Below are 19535 nucleotides of genomic sequence, written 5' to 3' on the forward strand. Positions count from 1 at the left end.
GATGGTAACTAAGGAGGTCTTCAGCCAAAGCAAGGGCATGACCACATATACGGAACCATGACAACGCTGTCAGCTAGACGGTAGCATTTTAACAACCTGAAACCATCCACATTTAACAGGTGAAAACACTCCCCAATGAAACGGAGGCTCAAGGTCCCTGTGATTTCCTAATCGAGAAGCTGCAAAGGAAAATGTGGGTTCATTACTCAGCTGCCACACTGCACTCAGCTACCCTGCACACAGCAATTAGGGGAAGATTCAGGGTGCCATGTGCACTGCATACAAAACCAGCCACCCTCGGGGAGGAACCAAATACACAAGGCGCTGCAGCACTGCAAGCAGCCAAGTATTAAAAAAAAATTTTCCAACCAGGGTACGTTTTTGGCAAACCCCTGCCTGCACTTCCCTCAGGAAGCCCACGTAGCTATCAAATAAGCAAACTAATAAATATGTTAATAAGCAAGATCTACAAGTTGGATGCTGTTAACTTTAGAAAAACAGCTGAACTACGGGAGTCAGGTAGGGGGAGGTAACTTCGTATCTAAGACTCTACCGTCTACTTATCTTTTCCACTCTAGCAAATGTTCGTGGCCTGCTGGCAATAAACAGCCTTGGCTGGGCTTCTTCTGAAACAAAGCTGCCCCAGGTCAAGATGGCAGAGTAGGTAAATGCTGTGATCACCTCCTCCCATGACCACGTTAAAATTACAACTGAATTATAGAACCACCCTTGAGAACCACTGGAAGACTGGCAGAACAAAAGTCCCATACCTAAGGATATAAGGAAGAAGGCACATCGAGACTGGTAGGAGGGGCAAAGAAGGAAAAGGCCTGGTACCACACCCACAAGTGGCGGTTAGGAATCAGGAGGAATTTCTCTGCTGTGGAGGTCCCCACAGGGGAGTGAGGGGTACCAGACCCATACTGGGTTCCCCAACCCGGGGCATCAGTGCTAGGGAAAGGAGTCCCCATAACACGTGGCTGCAAAAACAGTAGGGATTTCATCTGAATGAGACAGAGAGCTTCTGTAGACCCAGGTGTCTCTTAAAGGGCCTGAGTACAGATTCACTCACAAACACTCACCCTAAGCTCCAGGGAAGGGACAGCAGCTTAAAAAGTGCCAGGGACATAAGGGCAGGAACTGAATTGTGTGCCTTCAGAACGAGGGCTGGAGGGGCAGCTCTCTCCTGGACTAAAGTGCTGGCAGGCACCACTGTTCCTTTGTTGAGCCGTCCCCACACATAGTAAGAGCGGGGGGGGGGGGGGAATCTGAGTCTCCATCAACCTGGCTAACATAACACCACTCTTGCCCCACCCTGTTGATTCTCTGAGACCATGCCCCACCTAATTTACATGCCCTGCCTTTCAGTCTAATCCACACCAGCGGCCAGCCTGGGCCTGGGCTGAGGACTTTTCTAAAATCTCTCAACGGTCCACAAACCCCAAACAAGCAGCAGCTGGCCTTGGTGTGCCCTGTACCTCTTGCTAAGCAGCCCCAAGCCCAGCACTAATGGCAGCTGGCCTGGGTTCACAGCATAACCACTCCCAAGTGCTTCCAAGCCAAGCATAGGAAGCTACCAACTGCAGATCACTTTGTAGCTCCTACCAGGTGGCTCCAGGCCAGACTCAGGCAATGGCTGACTTTGACCTGCACCAGAGCCCTTCCCAAGAGGCCCCAGAACCAACACACTTGGTGGCTGGCTTCAGACCACACCAGAGCACCACCCAATGAATGCTACAAATGACACACACAAAGGGTGGAGTCTGCAGGCCCCAGAGGCCCGCTAAAGCAAATCCTGCCTCGTGGGGTCAGCCCCTGCACCATAGCTTGTCTGCTGTGCACAGCCAGTCTACTCACAGCCAGTCAGCCTGGGGCTCAATCCCACCTACTGACGTGCCAACAGCAACCAAGGCTCCACTACAACAGGAGGGCACACACAGCCCACACGAGGGACACCCCTGGAGCACCTGGCTCAGGTGGACAGGGAGATGGCCCACTGGGCTGCACAGGACACCTACTACATAAGGCCACTCTGCCAAGACTGAGAGACATAGCAGATCTACCTACTACATAGAAACAAACACAGGGAGGCAGCCAAAATGGGGAGACACAGAAACGTGTCCCAAATGAAAGTACAGAACAAAGCTCCAAAAAAAGAACTAAACAAAATGGAGACAAGCAATCTGCCAGACGCAGAGTTCCAAACACTGGTTATAAGGATGCTCAAGGAACTTCAGGAAAGAACAGATGACCTCAGCAAGAACTTCAACAAAGAGATAAAAAACAAAAAACGAGATAGAAAACATGAAAAAGAACCAGTCGGAAACGGAAAATACAAAAACTGAAATGAAGAATCCATTAGATGGAATGAACAGCAGATTAGATGAAGCAGAGGATCAAGTCAGTAATTTGGAAGACAAGGTAGTGGAAAACACCCAACCAGAACAGCAAAAAGAAAAAAAGAATCCAAAAAAAGAAATGAGGAGAGTTTAAGGGCCCTCTGGGACACCATCAAGCATAACAACATTCACATTATGGGGGTACCAGAAGGAGAAGAGAGAGAGAGCAAGGGATTGAAAACCTACCTGAAGAAATAATGACAAAAAAACTTCCCTACCCTGGAGAAGGAAATAGACATACAAGTCTAGGGAGTGCAGAGAGTCCCAAACAAGATGAACCCAAAGAGGCCCACACCAAGATACATCATAATTAAACTGCCAAAGCTTAAAGACAAAGAGAATCTTAAAAGCAACACGTGAAAAGCAGTTAGCTACCTACAAGAGAGCTCCTATAAGATTGTCGTCTAATTTCTCAAAAGAAACTTTTCAGGCCAGAAGAGATTGGCATGAAATATTCAAACTGATAAAAATTAAGGACCTACAACCAAGATTACTCTAACAAGCAAGGCTATCACTTAGAGTTGAAGGAGAGAGAAAGAGCTTCCCAGACAAGAAAAAGCTGAAGGAGTTCATCACCACCAAACAAGTATTACAAGAAATGTTAAAAGGACCTCTTTAAGAAGAAGGAAAACAAATGAAACATATGAATAAGAAAAATCACAAAGGAAAAAAAATCTCACTGAAGTAGGCAAACACATAATAAAAGCAGTGAATCAACCAACAAACAGTAAAGTTAGTACAAAGGTTAAAAGGCAAAAGTAGGAAGATCATGTGTAATTACAACAGTAAATTAAGGGATACATACAAACACATAGACACAAAAGAAGTAAAAAATAATGACAAAAACATGAATGTGGTGGACGGATGAGTAAAAGTGGTAGTGATTTTTTAATATGTTTGAACTTAAGTGACCATAAACTTAAAATAGACTGCTATAAACATAGCTTGGTTTATACGAAGCACATTGTAAGCACACACCAAACCTCTACAAGAAATACACATGAAATATAGAGAAAGGAATCCAAGCACAACACTGCAGAAAGTCATCAACATACAAGAGAAGAAAGCAAGACAATAAGAAGGGAACAGAGAGGAACTACAAAAACAATCAGGAAACAATAAAATGGTAATAACTACATACCTGTCAATAATTATTTTAAATGTAAATGAATTAAATGCTCCAATCAAAAGATGAACCAGATAAAGAAAATGTACATATATACAATGGAATATTAGTTGGCCATAGAAATAATGAATCTTACCATTTGTGACAACATGGATGGACCTAGAGAGTATTATGCTAAGTGAAATAACACGGAGAAGAAAACATACCATACGATTTCCCGTGTGTGGGATCTAAAAAACAAAATAAATGAACAAACAAAACAGAAACAAACTCATGGATATGGAGAACAAACTGACGGTTGCCAGATGGGAAGGGGGCTGGGTGAGGGGTACAAATGGGAAGTGACAACAGTCCCAGGATGTGGAGTACAGCTTACGGAGCACAGTCAATCTTGTAGTAATTACACGTGTGACGTCAGGTGGGTGTTATTGGGGGGATCACTTCATAAGTTATGTAAATGTCTAACCACTGTGCTATACACCTGAAACTAATGCAATATAGAATGGCAACTGTGATTGAAAAATTTTTTCTAAATTAAAAAAAAAATAATAAAAGAAACCTGCCCCAATGACTAAGGACCCCTGATTTAAATTAAGTTGCTGCACTCTGAGTCTCTTCTTCCAAATCTGATGGCAGAAAAGCGACCTCCGCAGCCACTGCTATTTCCAGTCAGGTGACTCTGAGCTTGCTGAGCTGTGCGTTCCAAGGCCCTGGTCATGGTGCCTGCTTTAGAAGGACCGGGGTGAACAGAGGCTGGTGTGCCTGGAAGCCGCCATCCTGGGCCCAGGGACCCAGGGCAGCCCGTCCCCTTGCCGGGTCTCCAAGGCTCTGCAGCAAAGCTGACTTACATGCCTGGGCACAGCATTTCCAAAGTCTGTAGTGCTGGTGCCTGAATGCACGAAGAGCCTTTAGGACATACGTGATCAAGTCACAAATGATGAAACACAGCTGGCAAACCAACATAAGAATATCCAACCTCAGTAGGAAGTAAACAATGGGCATTTAAATGAAATGCACTCTCTCCTGTCAATTCAGCAGTCTGAGGAAGCCCTCTTGTGCGACAGTCCTAACTGGTCTCCCAGCAGCCCCTCCTGCCCTTTCCAACCCATCCTGGACCAGCAGCTGGAGTGACCTTTCTGGAATGCAAGTCCCCTCACGTCCTGGTCTGCTTCAGGCCCCTTTATGGCTTCCCGCTGCTGTCAGGGGGGTCTACATTCTGCTCCCGGCCTGCTTCCACTGCATCCGCTCCCTCCACCCTCCCCATCGTCTGGCCTCCGCTCATCAGCAGCACCCTGTGTTGTCTCTGCCTGGGTAACTAGGATACGCCCTCCCCACCACCTCCACATGCTTCCACCCTACTTAACGCTCAACACCTTCACAATGTGGCCTAAACACCCTTCTTCCAGGAAGCTCCCCGCCCCCAACGCCATCCCCTCTACCCAGACCCACGTTGGGTCCAAGCAAGGCTGAGCAAATAGAAAGCAAGATACATTTTTTTGGAGAGTAAGAATCTTAAAAATGAGCATACCCTTTGACATGGTAATTCTACTTAAAGGAATTTATTATAAGTAAATAATCTAAAATGCAGACAAAGATTTAAGCCCTACGTGTTGATCGCTGCATTAATTATAACCACAAAGAAAAAAGAACCAAAAAGAAACAATCTAAATGTCCAACGTTAAAGGAACGGTAAAGTAAATTACAATATATTCACATGATGGAACTTTATGGAGTCATTTTAAAATGATATTTATTAAGCTGTTTTTTAATGAAAAATGCTTATTACATGTTAAGTGAACACAAAAACAGTGCACAAAGTTGTCTTTATAGCGTAATCTCTGTAAAGAAAAATGTATTAACAACACGGGAAAGAAATATGCCGAAATGTTTATTACAGTGACCTCTGGGTAGTAGGATAATGAATATTTTTCTATACTTCACGCTTTCAACTTATCAGGGGGAAAAAGGGCTTAAGAGCCTGATTCAAGCCTTGCAGTCACCCTGCCTTGCTCCTCACCAGGTCACACAGAGGAAACGCAGGACTGGCCTCCCACGACCCTTCCGTGCAGGGTCTCCTGATGCACAACATGTAGTGACAAATGTCAGGACAGCTGAGGACATCTGTCCCTGCACCCTAGAGATAAAGGAAAGCAATACCTGGCAATTGTCCCTTCTCCAGTGGTACATATTCCCAGAGTTATCTGGTCACCCCAACGCAGGCCAATATGACCTTTTCCTCCGATAGAAATGTCATAAAAGCCCAACTAATTTATTCCCCTGGTTTTGGAACAGGCATTCCACTTAATCCCATTTGAAGAACACTAGAATGTTTACTTTTGTCTTTGATAGGAGTCAACCAACAACGAAATGGCAACCTATGTGTCAATATCCACCCAGTCCCATTAGGGGTTCAGAATTAGGGGAATTTCCTGGGCATGGCTGGTGATAACAAGTGGGGCCTGGTACCCATCAATCAGATGAAACCAAGATTCTTTCCCGCTTTTCTGTACCACTGTTGCAGGAGGGCATTTCCCAGAGATCCCGGAGCCCGAGGCCTGCGGGCTCTGTATCCCCACGGGTGTCACGGGCGCTCAGCCCACCAGCAACTTTCTGAGGCTGACATACTGCCCGGCATCGACACAGAGCACACATGCTGCAGTCTCATTTCCGTGGGCTGCAGGAGCGGGAAAATGCAAGGATAAATGGCAGTGAGTGAGTAATGCAGCGGTGAACCGCTCATGCGGGAACATAACAAAGGACCTTGAGAGTGCTGCACCGTGGGGGGAGGGGGCGTGTGGAAAGGTTAACACCCCACTCCGGGCTCCAAATCCACTCTTAAGCTTAAGGGCACTTCCCACATCGTCCCCCCTCGTCTCACCAGTGCCCCCCCAATCCCCGCGTCTGACAGCGCATAATAGAGAATTGTACTCCATCTCGGTCACACCCACAGAAAGTCTCCGCGTACGTACCACGTGCTTGCTGGGACTTTGCCATAGGGCACCTCTGCTTTGGGGGGCTCTCCAGAACACAGTGCCACTGGGAGCAGAGACCCCCTCTGTATGATGACCCCACACCCAGGTCGCCCCTTCCACAGCAGTGTGGTGCAATGGAGAGAGCCCCAGAACTGACAGGTGGAAACAAGAGGGAGGCGCACTTCAGACAGAATCGAGGCCTTTCTGTTTCACCGGAGAAGCGGCCAACAGGGGACGCGCTGCCTGTGAGACAATGTCTATCACTGGGGGTCCAGGTGTGGGCTGGTGGTCACCTGGGAACACTCTAGAGGGAGCCCTGCTGTGCCAGAAATGCTGTTCTTGGTAACCCAAGGGGCTCCTTCCACCTGGGAGACCCCGGGTGCCATTGATTTCACTGGAGCGGCCAGAAGCCGCCCTCTTCACTGGAAACATAACGTTGACAGCAGTCTGGCACCTGACAGGGCTGTCCCACACAGCAAATGCTGCGGGAGAGGCCCTGGGAAGAGGAAAGGAGTCACTCAACCCTCCACGCGGGAGTGGAATGGCGGGCCATCGTGTAACAAGCCTGTGAGACTCAAGACAGCCAGGAGGTTGGAGGTCTCTCCAGATTCCACTTCTACCTGCACATCATAATGCGCGGCCTCGTTCCAGGAGGCAGAGGATTGGAAAACGCCACCACCGACCCCGCCTGAGTCCTGTACTATCCTAGGGGCCTTCCTTACCTCATTACCTCAGAGAAGTGAGGGACTTGCCCAGACACACTCAGCCAGCAGCAGGACCGGTACTAGACCCAGCCTGTCCCACTTCTGAACCCATGTGCTCCACCGCTAAGTGATAATGTAGTGACTCGGACAGGGATGGAAACAATCCAGTTAAGAACCCTGATACGCGAGCAGCTTCCAAATGACTTGCTGTCACTCAGTACAGAAGCAGCTTCCATCTGAACGAAGCCTTTCCCAAGGCTCACACAGGAGGCCAGCCCTGTCCGGGTGACACTTCCCTCCCTAGCACTGTCTGCCTGCTGGTGCTGAGACCAACAGCAGGCAAAACACTGGCAGCTGGCTCATAGGGCGGCACGGAACCTTCACTGCCATCTGGGGAGAGGCTTCAGAGACCCTGTGACCCGTCGCCACCCAAATTCAACACACGGCACTGGTGGCCAGCGGACCCCAGGTTAGTGCCCAGGCTGCCTGAGGCCCTCAGCGCTCCTCCCATCAGGCCACACGTCAGCGCCCTTGATTCGCTGGGGGTTAAAGGAACAAAAACCAAGAGCACTGAGCCCATGGGGGGCTTCTAAATCAAGGGGACAGTTTAATTCCTCTTCCCAAGGAGGGCCCTTTTTTTCTCCCCTCCCCTCCCCTCCCCTCCCCTCCCCTCCCCTCCCCTCTCTTCCTTTTTTTGAGGGCCATTTCTTAATGACCAATCAGTGAGCAAGAGTGTCTAAGCGAGACAAGAATTCAGTAACTAGTACTAATTCCCACCAAAGTTTCTTTGTGTGCCCGGCCCTGGGATAGGCAGCTGAGGAACAGGCCTCAGGGCAGTGAAACTCCAGTTGGGAAACCACTTACAATCCCTGAGAGCCGTGGATCTAGGCACTGATCCTCCATGGCTGCAAACATCACAAAGACAAATACAGCCAGACATCTGGTCCCTCCAAGACAGAAATCATCACCCTAAAGTAGTCTTGGCAAAAAAATTAAAGCTGAATTTGATCAGACCATAGATCCAACTTCCAGTTTACATGAAATGCTGAGAACTGAGGAACATGAAAATGTGAAATGATACCATGGAGATACAGTCAGCGAAATCGAGACCACAGGAAACTGTAGGACAAATGAGCTAATTTCTTCAACAAGTAAATTGTAATGAAATGAACATGGAGGAGGAACCTAGAGATTAAAAGAGACGTAAGAGACATGTCAACCAATTGTAACGTTGTACCTTATTAGATCCTATTCAAACAAACAAACTTAAAAAAAATAACAGTTTGAGACAATTAGAAATTTGAATACTAACTGAATATGCAATATTAGGGGCTTATTGCTAATTTTTAAAGTATAATAATAGTACTATGATGGTTGTTTTTTTTAAAAAAGAGTTCATTTTCTTTTAGAAATACACACTGAAATACATAACTGAAATAATGTGATTTGGGGAATTTACTTCAAAATAATATAGGCCAGGAGAGGGAGTAGGCAAACATATTGACAAAATATAAAAGGTCATGAGTCAATAATTGTTGAAGTTATATAAAGGATAAGTGGAGGTTCATTATACTATTCTACTTTTGCATGTTTAAAATTTTCCATAACACAAAGTTTAAAAAGTAAACCCAGATTTGAAGATGAGATTGGTACAGTCAATATTCTCAGAGAAAAGTTAAAGTAAAAACTATAGGGCACAGGTTATAAATGTAACAGATATTTAGGTGAGAGAGGTATTCAGACTCAACAAACACTTATTGAATGTCTACTATGTACTAGATTCTAAAGTATCATGTTTCCCCAAGAATAAGACCTAGCCAGACAATCAGCTCTAATGAGTCTTTTGGAGCAAAAATTAATATAAGACCTGGTATTATATCATATTACCGGGTCTTATAGTAAAATAAGTATAATAATATTGATTTTTTGCTCCAAAAGATGCGTTAGAGTTGATTGTCCGGCTAGGTCTTATTTTAGGGAAACATGGTAGGCACTTTATTTACCAGTGGTGTGATCTCTGCACCTCAACTTCCTCATGTACAAAATGGGGACGTTAAGAGGTCTGCTTCATCTAGTTGGTATTAAGAGGAGATAAGCTTATATTTATCAAGCACTTAGAAAAATGCCTGGCCTGCAGTGAAAGTACTCAATAAATGGTAGCTTTAAATAACTCTATGCAATAAATATTAGACCCATTTTATAGTTGAGGAAACGGAAGCTCATAAAAGGTGAGTTGTCCAAAAGGTCATGCTGCTATGAGAGGTGGAGCCTGGGTCCCTGAGGCTGAGCTCCCTTGGGCGGCACAGGCAAGAGAGCCCCCAGACTGCTGGGGAGCAAGGAGGAGGAAGGTGTCAGGGAGGAAATGAGCTGTGACTCTTTGAAGAGTAAGAGTAAGGTAAGGCTGAAGGAAGAAGAACAACACTCAAGACCTTGAGAAATGCCATTCTGATTAAATTCAAGGCAAATTTTCTCTCAATTAAAGACTGGTCGCCACGGCTGTCATTGGGGTGACGTCACTAATTCAAATAAATAGCCACAGGGTTTCAGAGGGAACAATTTTAACTCTGCTTTCCATAATAAAGCTTCTGGATTACAGCTCAAAGCTTTAGCTAGTTAAGTGTGTGGGTCAGTCTCATAAATTGTTTTCTTGGCTGGATCCCAAGAAAGCCAGGCTGTCATGCCAGAGGTGACTGCTTTTGCATTCCCACCCAGAAAGGTGGCTTCTCCACAACGCTTGCAAATCATACCTGTATGACCTACAGTCCTGGGACACTCAAATCTGTCCCCTAAAATCTGTTCTAGTGTTTCCTCTGAGGAAACTACACCGTTGAAGACGGCTGTGCAGGCATGACACCCAGAAGCCGCCCACGGCCACAAAGGAGACCATTTCTCCAGTAAACAGGTAGACAAAGGTCACCTTAGTAGCAGAGCCTTCAAGATTTGCTGACTGCCATTTCCCCGACCTGGGCTTGCCCAGCACCGCCTGCGAGCAGGTCCTGAGGCCTCAGAAGAGACCGCTGGGGGCCGAACACTCCCCTCAAGTCACCGCTCTGCCCTCCCATGGCCACGGCGACGCATTTATGTGTTTGGCTTCCTTGTTGACAAAGAGGGACAACAGAGAACCTCACTGCGCCGTGAAAATGAAACATGTGAAAAGCCGGACAAAACGCTGAGCACTGGGTGCTTACGCTGACTGCCATGAAACCAGAACTACGTCGGCTCAATGGGACTAGCCAGGCGGGAGGGCCTGGGGTTTATTTCCGGCTCTGCCACATTATCTGCAAATTTTCCATTCCAAGCAAAAGAAGCCCCGTCCACCCCTTACTATCCTGGCTGAAGAGAGAACAAAAATTCACAGACAACCTAGGAACCTCATTTTTGCCTTAGCGTCTCAGCCTCTGAGATGTACACAGAAGGGCTAATGTGAACTCTTTTTATTTGAATGTGCTTCCTCACTTCGCTGTCTATTTCTCTCCTCGCAGGTGCAGGTGGCCACTAGCAAGCCCCTAAAATGAGAAGCAGGAAGAAGGCAGGACATGGGAACAAAGGGGCCCAGGGAAAATCTGCAACACAGATCAGCAGCTTCCACAAAACCAGCGCGGGTGTAAAACATCAGACAGACGTAAGGACCGTGTGACCTTGGTCAGCCTGCCCCAAGATCAGCATGTTCTTTTCACAAGGCCGCAGAACAAGGCTCAATAAAGAATTAGCCATAATTAAGGTAGGGCCTTGGGGGCAGTCAGACCTGGGCTCAGACCCCTGGCTCTGCAATTTATTCGCCCCAAGACCTCAGGCAAATTACTTAACCTTGGATTTAAGCCTTTGTCATTTCATTTGTAAAATGGGGATAGTAACGAACACTGTGGGATTGTGGAGAATCAGAAATAATATGTACATTTAAAGGATATTTACAGTAAGAGCTGCCATGTACTAAGAGCCGTGCTGATACAGACATTGTCTCGCTGAAACCTTGAAACCATCCTATGAAGGAGTTATGACTGTCCCCATTTTTAAAGATGAGGACACTGAGGTTCAGACTGAGTAACATGCCCCCAAAACACAGGTGGTGAGTGTTGGGGCTGAGAATGGAGCCTGGGTTTGTGTGCCCCCAGGCAGGTCGTAAAGAGATGGTAGCTATTAGGGTTCCAGCAAAGGCCTTCGCCAGCCTACTCACAGCAGCCCTGGCGTGAGGGCGTCGTCATTCCCGCCTTTCAGAGGACAGGCTGGGGCTCAACTAGTTCAGACGCCTAGAATTCAATGAAAAGCCACTGTCTTTTAGAGACATATACTCCAGCAATTATGAATAAAATTATATGATGTCTGGAATTGGCTGCAAAATAATGCAGGGCCCAGGAGCGGGGAATGAGATGAAACAAGATTGGATTGGCCAGATGTTGAGAACTGTTGAAGCTGAGTCATGGGTACATAGAAGTTCATCACACTGTTTTCCTTATTCTCATGTATGTTTGAAACTTGGCATAATAAACAGCAAAAGCAACAACAAAAATCACCTCATGTCCTAGAGAATGTACAAGGCAGACCTGGGTCTCAAACCGAGATGTGTTCTGTCCCCAGTTCGAGTCCCCTCCACGCCGCTGTAATTGCTTTAGAGCGTCTCCCCTTGCCTTCCTCTCCATATGGCCCAGCCCACTGGGGGACTGGCACCATTCTAGAGCCCAAAGTGCTATCAGGTTGGTGCAGAAGTAATTGCAGTTTCAACTGCAGAAACCACAATGACTTTTGCACCAACCTAATAGTAATCTGAGTTGGGGAGCAAGGTAGTCTCCGCGGAAGGTCAGATGGTGGCAGCCGGCACTGCTGTGGGATGAGGGAGAAGGGTGAGCCTGCTCCCTGGAGAGTCCAGGAAAGACCTTCGAAAGGAAGCAGGACTTGGGTGTGATCTGAAGGAGGAGGAGGGTTAGAAAAGGAGGGGGGAAGCGGCAGTGCAGGGGCCAGGACAGGGACTGCAGGACGGGCTGGGCTCCACCTCCTCGGCTCCCATGGGAGTGAACTGCAGCCCCCACGGGCACCACCGCCCACACTGCCCCAAACAGAAATCTGATCGGATCTCCCCCACGCACAGTGAAAACCTCCCCGAGCTCCCCAGTTAACTCCAGATAATGTCTACGCTCCTCAACCTGAGTCTCAGGATAACTGTCACTAACCAGCCCTCCCTGCCACCTCTCCCCTCGCCAGTTCTCCACACGGGCACCCAGAGCCTGCAATCTGGCGGCCTCCCACTCCTGGGTACCTGTTCTCTAACGTCCTCTCTTCCCAGCCGCCCCCACCTCCTGTGGGACCAGCTCGGAGGTCACCTCCTTGCTCTGCCCCAGCACAGCACACACCCCCATTATCAGGGCACCCTCATGCTGCACTTGTTTGTGGGAATGTGGGCTCTGGGGCAGTAAGAGGCCACCCCTCACTGTCCCCCGTCTACACAATGGGTGGCTATCACCACGATGGTGACTACAAGTGAGGTCCTTGAGCAGACAGGCAGAGTGCTGGGCACGCAGCAGCTGCTGGGAGAGGCTGCCCCGAGTGGACAGGGGAGGATGGTGGGGTGCCGAGCAGAGGGCTCCTTCCTGACCTTGGCTGAGGCAGCCTTACTGAGGTGCCTTCACATGTCTAAAAAGCCCAGGGCTGCAGGAGGCTTATTTCGTGCTTAAAATGTGACGGTTTCCTTCCAAAGGTTCCAGAGAAATGGAAAATGATAATGACAGCTTGATACTCCCTTCACCTCCATGGCTGCAAACCTAAAGAATATTTATGATCCGTGGGATCAGAGATTTGGTGTCTTAGACGCAAAGGAAGGTCACAAGATGAACCCATGCATACCATCTGCTCCTGGGTGGGGAGAGAGCCCGGATTCAGTTATTCTCCCCAGCGTACCAGGCACCTGCTTTTCTCACGAAAATCTGGAGCCCACACAATGATTTTTATTTAACTTAGAATAAAACCAATGTCTCCTACAAGGAGGGGTGAAAAGCTGAACGCAAACATGCAACTCGCAGGGAGCTGAGGAACCTTCTGGCAGGGTGAGAAGAGACCGTGCACAGGGCTCACAGCCCTCGCAGGGAAGGGCACTTGTGCTCTCCATATTAAATTCTTAGCAACAAGGTTTAACGGAGGAGAACAAATGCTCCAGGAGATGTTTGCATCATTGCAAACGGAGGAAAATTCGACAGGGGCTAGCGCTAGAGGAGCTTCCCTCCTCCTCCATTTTTCATGGGCCTGCTGCTCCTGCAATTCCCAACACCACGCTTCTGACATTACAACAGATGCTGCCCGCCACGGCGGCCGCGCCACACTAATCCTTCATCCTCAGGGGCCAATGGAAACGTAGGATTTCCCATTAATCAGGGCCGTGGACACCAAAATAGCTCATCTGACCTTTGCAAATACCAAACAGTGGATTTTAAGCAGAAACTAGCAAAAGGTAATGCAGAAGTCTTTAGCTTCCCTTTCAAAGATGATTTTATATCATTAGCTAAGAAACAGACTGCCTATAGGACCAACACGGTTAAAAATTGGGTAGAAACAGTCAAACTGGAAGTGAGGTAGTCACCAATGTTTCAACACACATGTTCTTTGATGAATTATTTAGCATATATTAAAAATATATATGGCTCAGAAATCTCTTGGATTGAAAACAATGTCAAGCTGGGAACTAGCAGTTTTCTGAGAGAACACACACTTCGAAATAAACATGTATTTCAATGCCCGACACCAGTTGGACTCCATCAGACAATAAAGAGTTAAAACCTCCACAAAGCACAGCTGTGCTACTGACCCTCTCTTAGGAGACCCACATTGCAGCAGATCAAACTCATTATTAAGCGTCATCACATACATACCAATTTTCTGTTTATTGGCTGTAACTCTCAGTCGATGGTTGATATTTTAGGAGCAAAAGCAACCCCTTAATATTTCATGGAGATTTTCTTTGCATGGCTATAATTCAGCACCACCCAAAACTAGATCCCAGGTAATCATCATGCAATGCAGGGCTCTGGGTTTTTCCCACTTAAAAAAAGTAATTACAGCAAACTTGAGGAACAGTAAAAATGCTTTCCATGCATTATCCAATTTGAGCTAAGAGGTATGTAGTGGTCTGAGGCTGAGAGAGATTAAATGCCTTCATGAAAGCCTGCATTTCCTTCAGTAAGGTCCCAGTCCAGCAGCTCCATTTTGAAAGACCAGCTGGATGAAACCATTCACGGGCCTTTCGCTCAGGCTGCGGTGTCACACACTCTGGACACCCAGATGAATGCACCCGAGTCCCTACCGTGGAGGGGATGTACAGCCCAGCAAGGGAAGGCGACAGCTTTCCAGGAAACTTGGAGCAAATTAGAAAAAGGGGCCCCTTTCTCAGACCGAAGCCAGTTCAGACCGGCACCAGGGCTGCTGAGCAGGCCGCAGTCCACACGCCTCTTGCCGAAGCATGAGGTCAGCAGAGTGGGTGCAGGGCAGCGTGGGCCCACGGGGGCGCTTGGTCCTCTGCCCCCACTGGCCACGCCACGAGCTGTGGGCATGCGCACTCCGGGGAGGGGGTGGAGTACAGATCCAGACTGTGCACAGTGGGTCGTGGGCAAAACCAAAAAGTGACAGTGCCAAGCAGGGACCACGTGAGCAGCAGACTGTCCCAAAGGCCAGTGAACGGAGAGCGGGAGCCAGCGAGCCAAAGCGGCGGAAGCCAAGGGACGGCAGGGCCCCAGGGCAGCTGCAGAGGACCCCGCTTTAACAGTGTTGGGGACCCTCCACGGGGGCTTCACGCCCTGTGCTTCTCACACGGGGCCTTCTACCCCGGACAGCTGCTCTCGCCACCTGCCACTCAGGGCCGCACGGCCACCTCTCGCAGTGCGGGGTGCTGCTCTAGAGCGGGGAGTGGCAGTTGTCAAACGCCTGCCGGGAAGGCCCAGGTCCCAGCACCATCCCTGAGCACCTGGCACAGTAGAAAGATGGCCTGGTGCAGGGAATAGCACACCAAGGCTTCAGCGCCCAGCAGCGTCTGCCCAGCCCCCTGGGCCTCCTGACTGAGGCGGGAGAATACTCGCTACACAGCGCCCTTCCCACAGGAAGTCTCACAGGACAAACATACACGCACCTTCTCACCATCCGATCGGTGCCAGGATGGATATATGCAAAAAAGGTCCCAGGGAATAACTGGGAGCCCTGCTGCGAGGATGACAGTGGCCCTGCGATCAGAGGACAGGGATCAGTAACTGTGGCATTTGAGCCTCGCCTCGCAGGAGGAGCAGAATCTCACCACATGAGCAAGAGAAGCTGAGGAGAGGGCCATCGTGGTGAGGGCAAGGGCAGAAGCGCAGGCCCAGAGACAGGCGGTGCGCCTCCAAAAGGGGTCGGGTCCAGTGAGCGCTCCCCCAAAGAGTGGCTTTGGGTGGGCCAGGGAAGCAGGTTCCAACACTGAATGTTTTCTAACAAGGGGTGGGGCTCAGGAAGCCAACAGGATCCACTGAGAATAACCTTGTTTTGATCTCGCTCCGTTTATTATTTTTGTTACTTTAGATTAATGCCAAGTGAAACTGGTTTTTAGTTTATAGTAGTGATGAAGGTCCTTTAAAAGTAAATTTGCCCAAGTAAAAAATGTGAGTCAATATAAACAAATTATTTTGTAAATAACAACATAGGTGGCTCACGGACACATCAAAATCACGAAGGTGGTCCCCAGCGGTGAATGGAAACAGCGAGATCTGGGGAACACAGGCCAGAGCCTCGGTGTGCAGGGAATGGCGGGAGGACAAACTGCAGTTTCTTCTGCCAGGGGGCTCACCAGGAGAGGCGCTTCGTCTTCACCTCTAGGGGGAGGGTCTCTGGGATGGGATCTCAGGGACCTGCTTGGAGCCGGCCTCTGAGCAGAGTGCTGGCTTCCGTGTGGGCCCACCTGGGCTCTGCACTTGCTCCCTGGCAGGTCTCTGGCATGTGACTCAGCCTCACCGTAAGTCAGAGGAAAGCACACCACTGCCCGGGGTTGCTGCACCCTCAAAGAATGGCAGTTCCAGCCTCAGCCACTCCCTTCCCAGCTCTCTGGAAGGGAAGGGAGCCTGAAATCCAGGCTCTGAGAATGCTCATCAGATTTGGGGGAACAGAATTTGACTGCTCTGTTCTGACCCTAATTAGACACACAAAACGCCCAGTTCCAGTTTATCTCACTGGGTTAGAGATGGGGAGGGAGACCCTGGATTCTCGGGGCTAACAAGTCACCAGCTACATGTGAGGAGTGTGAGTCTGGGCATCAAAGGTTGCTGTCCTGGAGCGGCAGAGACAGATGTGGTTACCTCACAGCTGGCAGGCGACGGGAAAAAGAAAGGAGGCTCTGAAAGCCCACCGGGAAGTGGTGACCAAAGCGGTTCCTAGGAAAGAAGACTTCAACAAGAAAAGGTGAGGTCCTGGCCGGCCTAGTACAGGGCAGGGAAGGCCAGAGCTCCAGGAGGGGCAGTGGGCTCTGCAGCCCCACCGGCGGGCACTGTCCACTCTGCGTTTCCACGGGCCTGGTGCCAGGAAGGAAGCAGCCAAAGGCCGCGAGCTTTAATCCACAGTGTCCAAGATGGTTTTCCCTCAGGGAGAGTGGCTCACCCCCCCCCCCCACGTCCTTGCCCTCCTCAGATGTGCAGAACGTAACAGATGTTAGTACTGATGAGCGTGCAGGGGAAACGCGCAGTGTTGGGGTCTGCTGGTGAGAGTCTAATGCAGGACCCCCTTCTGGAAGGCTGTCTGGCAGTCTCTATAAAAGTTTTAAGTGCTCCTATAATCTGACCCAACTTTTTACTTCCAGTAATCTAAACCACAGAAATGTATAAATGTACAAAGACATGTTGTTACAGCCTTGTTTATAAGGGCAACCCCTCCCCCCCCCAAAAAAAAAACAACAACCAAAAAACTGCCTCCCAGTAGGAGAATGGCTACTAACTGTACATCCATTCGGTGGAATGCTATGCCCAATGAGGTAGATTGAAATGTGCTGCCAAGGAACGATCTCCAAAATAGACAATGGCGTGACAGAAGCCAGTTGTAAAATGAAACCTATGCAGGATCCCAGGATACAAAAGAGACTTCATGGAACAAGGAACAAACACTAAGCAGCTGCTGGGGTCACCTTTGGGGAGCCAGGCGTGAGTGGGAAAGTGGGGACCTGGGGACCGGCACTTTGTACAAAACATACTCCTGTATTGTCTAATTTTTTAAAAACAATGTGTACATTTGTTACTTTCACTTTATACACTTCTTCGTGTCTAATTTTGAAATAGGAATGGGTGTACCCGTGAATATGCATTCACTGAAACGCAAACACACACTCGGCTCAGAAGGCCCAGAGGAGGCAGCCTGTGCGGGGGGAGGCGGGGGGAGCCCTGGGGTTTGGGTTCGGGTTCCAGCGCTGGCCCCGCTGGGGGCGCCCGTACACACGCCAAGGTGCGGCTTCCTCCTCTGCTCACCTACAAGAAGGCCGGCAGGCTGTGTGCACTTTCCTCAAAGGCAGCCTGCCGACCACCAGGATGGGGCTTCGGGGAGGCCACACTCAGAAGGCAGCCCCTGCCCTTTACCCGCCTCCATCCTACTCCTTGGCGAAGCTCGGAAGCACGAATCACCTCATGTCCTTCTCTCTGAAACTGAAGACCCCTTGGGACATTCACTTCAACGAGAGCAAGCACTTGATGAAGTTCCATGACAAGCGGAAAGGCTTGTTCCCTCCACCTCCTTTCTCTCTCCTGGCCAAGTCCTACTCTTCCTCCCAAACCAGGTGCAGGCAGCGCCTCCCAGGCACCTTCCTGCTGCTTTCCTCCCAGCCCCCCCCCCGGAGCCCCTCTATCCCAGGTCTCACGGGGTGCTGAAATGCTGCTTATATCCCTCAGTGGAAGCTCCCTGAGGGCGTGATTGTGTCTCAAACATCCCAGCACCAAGCAGGCCAGGGGGGTCTGTCCCACCTCCCTCCGTTACCTGCAACCTGCCTGACTGTACCCAGGGTGGTGAGCTGCCCCCCAGACAGGAGGTGTCTCCTCCTGGAGGACATCTATTCTCTAAGGGCCAAGACACAGCTCAGCGGAGGGCTATACTTTGTGCTCTGTCACTTAGCCACAAGTGATCCCTCAGGTCCCTCCATTCTATCACTGCCTCCAAACCCTTAAGGCTAAGTGGCCGCCCTCCCTCCCAGCAAAGCAATTCTATCTAACGACAAACCACATAGCATCATCTAGCAAATACGAAAAGCTAAAAAATGAACATATTGGGGAATCCAAGCCATCAGAACCGCCCCCATGACCGTGGGCAAGAGCAGCAAGACGCTGCAGCACATCAACTACAGGATGAGGTGCATCTTGCAAGACGGCCGTATCTTCATTGGCACCTTCAAGGCGTTTGACAAGCACATGAATTTGATCCTATGTGACTGCGATGAATTCAGGAAGATCAAGCCAAAGAACTCAAAACAGGCAGTGAGAGAAGAAAAGCGAGTCCTCGGTCTGGTGCTGCTTCGTGGGGAGAACCTGGTCTCCATGACAGTAGAGGGACCTCCTCCCAAAGATACTGGCATTGCCCGAGTACCACTTGCTGGAGCTGCTGAGGGCCCAGGGATTGGCAGGGCTGCTGGCAGAGGAATCCCAGCTGGTGTTCCCATGCCCCAGGCTCCTGCAGGACTTGCTGGGCCAGTGCGTGGGGCTGGTGGGCCATCACAACAGGTGATGACCCCCCAAAGAAGAGGCACGGTTGCAGCTGCTGCAGCTGCTGCCACAGCCAGTATTGCAGGGGCCCCAACCCAGTACCCACCCGGCCGTGGGGGTCCTCCCCCGCCTATGGGTCGAGGGGCACCCCCTCCAGGCATGATGGGCCCACCTCCTGGTATGAGGCCTCCCATGGGTCCCCCAATGGGGATCCCCCCTGGACGAGGAACTCCAATGGGCATGCCCCCTCCAGGGATTGCGGCCCCCTCTCCCAGGGATGCGAGGCCTTCTTTGACCCTTGGCCACAGAGTTATGGAAGTAGCTCCACAGAGGCGTGGGCCCGGTTCCTAAGGGCCACATTACTGCAGACCTGTTTGTTTGTAATGCGTTGTTGTTCGTGGAGTCTCACCGGATTGTCTGGTTTCCCTTACAGGGCCCCATCCCCTGGGAATGCGCCCACCAAGGCCCTAGACTCATCTTGGCCCTCCTCAGCACCCTGCCTGATACGAAAGGCTGTACATAGTCCTTTTATTTCCTTGTGACCTGTGAAACAAAATTTATAATAAACTCTTAATAGGATATTGTAAAAAAAAAAAAATGAACATATTCCCCACGACACTGACGCTCGGCTTTCCTCCAGATACACACCCTTCACTTAGGTT

General features: G+C 49.5%; 2 protein-coding genes across 5 annotated transcripts in view; one reads left to right on the forward strand and one right to left on the reverse strand.

Moving 5' to 3' along the window:
* Positions 1 to 19535, reverse strand: part of TOM1L2 (target of myb1 like 2 membrane trafficking protein) — a 109666-nt gene that overhangs the window by 75530 nt on the left and 14601 nt on the right. The gene's annotated exons all lie outside the window — the stretch shown is intronic.
* Positions 18472 to 19294, forward strand: LOC308487987 (small nuclear ribonucleoprotein-associated protein B-like; the record flags this gene model as incomplete). The annotated part of the gene is given in 2 exon segments (XM_081027041.1): positions 18472 to 19125; positions 19127 to 19294. Coding segments are annotated over 2 exon segments (696 nt in total). The 3' UTR covers positions 19169 to 19294.

The sequence above is a fragment of the Rhinolophus hipposideros genome, assembly GCF_964194185.1.
Source record: "Rhinolophus hipposideros genome assembly, chromosome: 20".
Lineage (NCBI taxonomy): Eukaryota > Metazoa > Chordata > Mammalia > Chiroptera > Rhinolophidae > Rhinolophus > Rhinolophus hipposideros.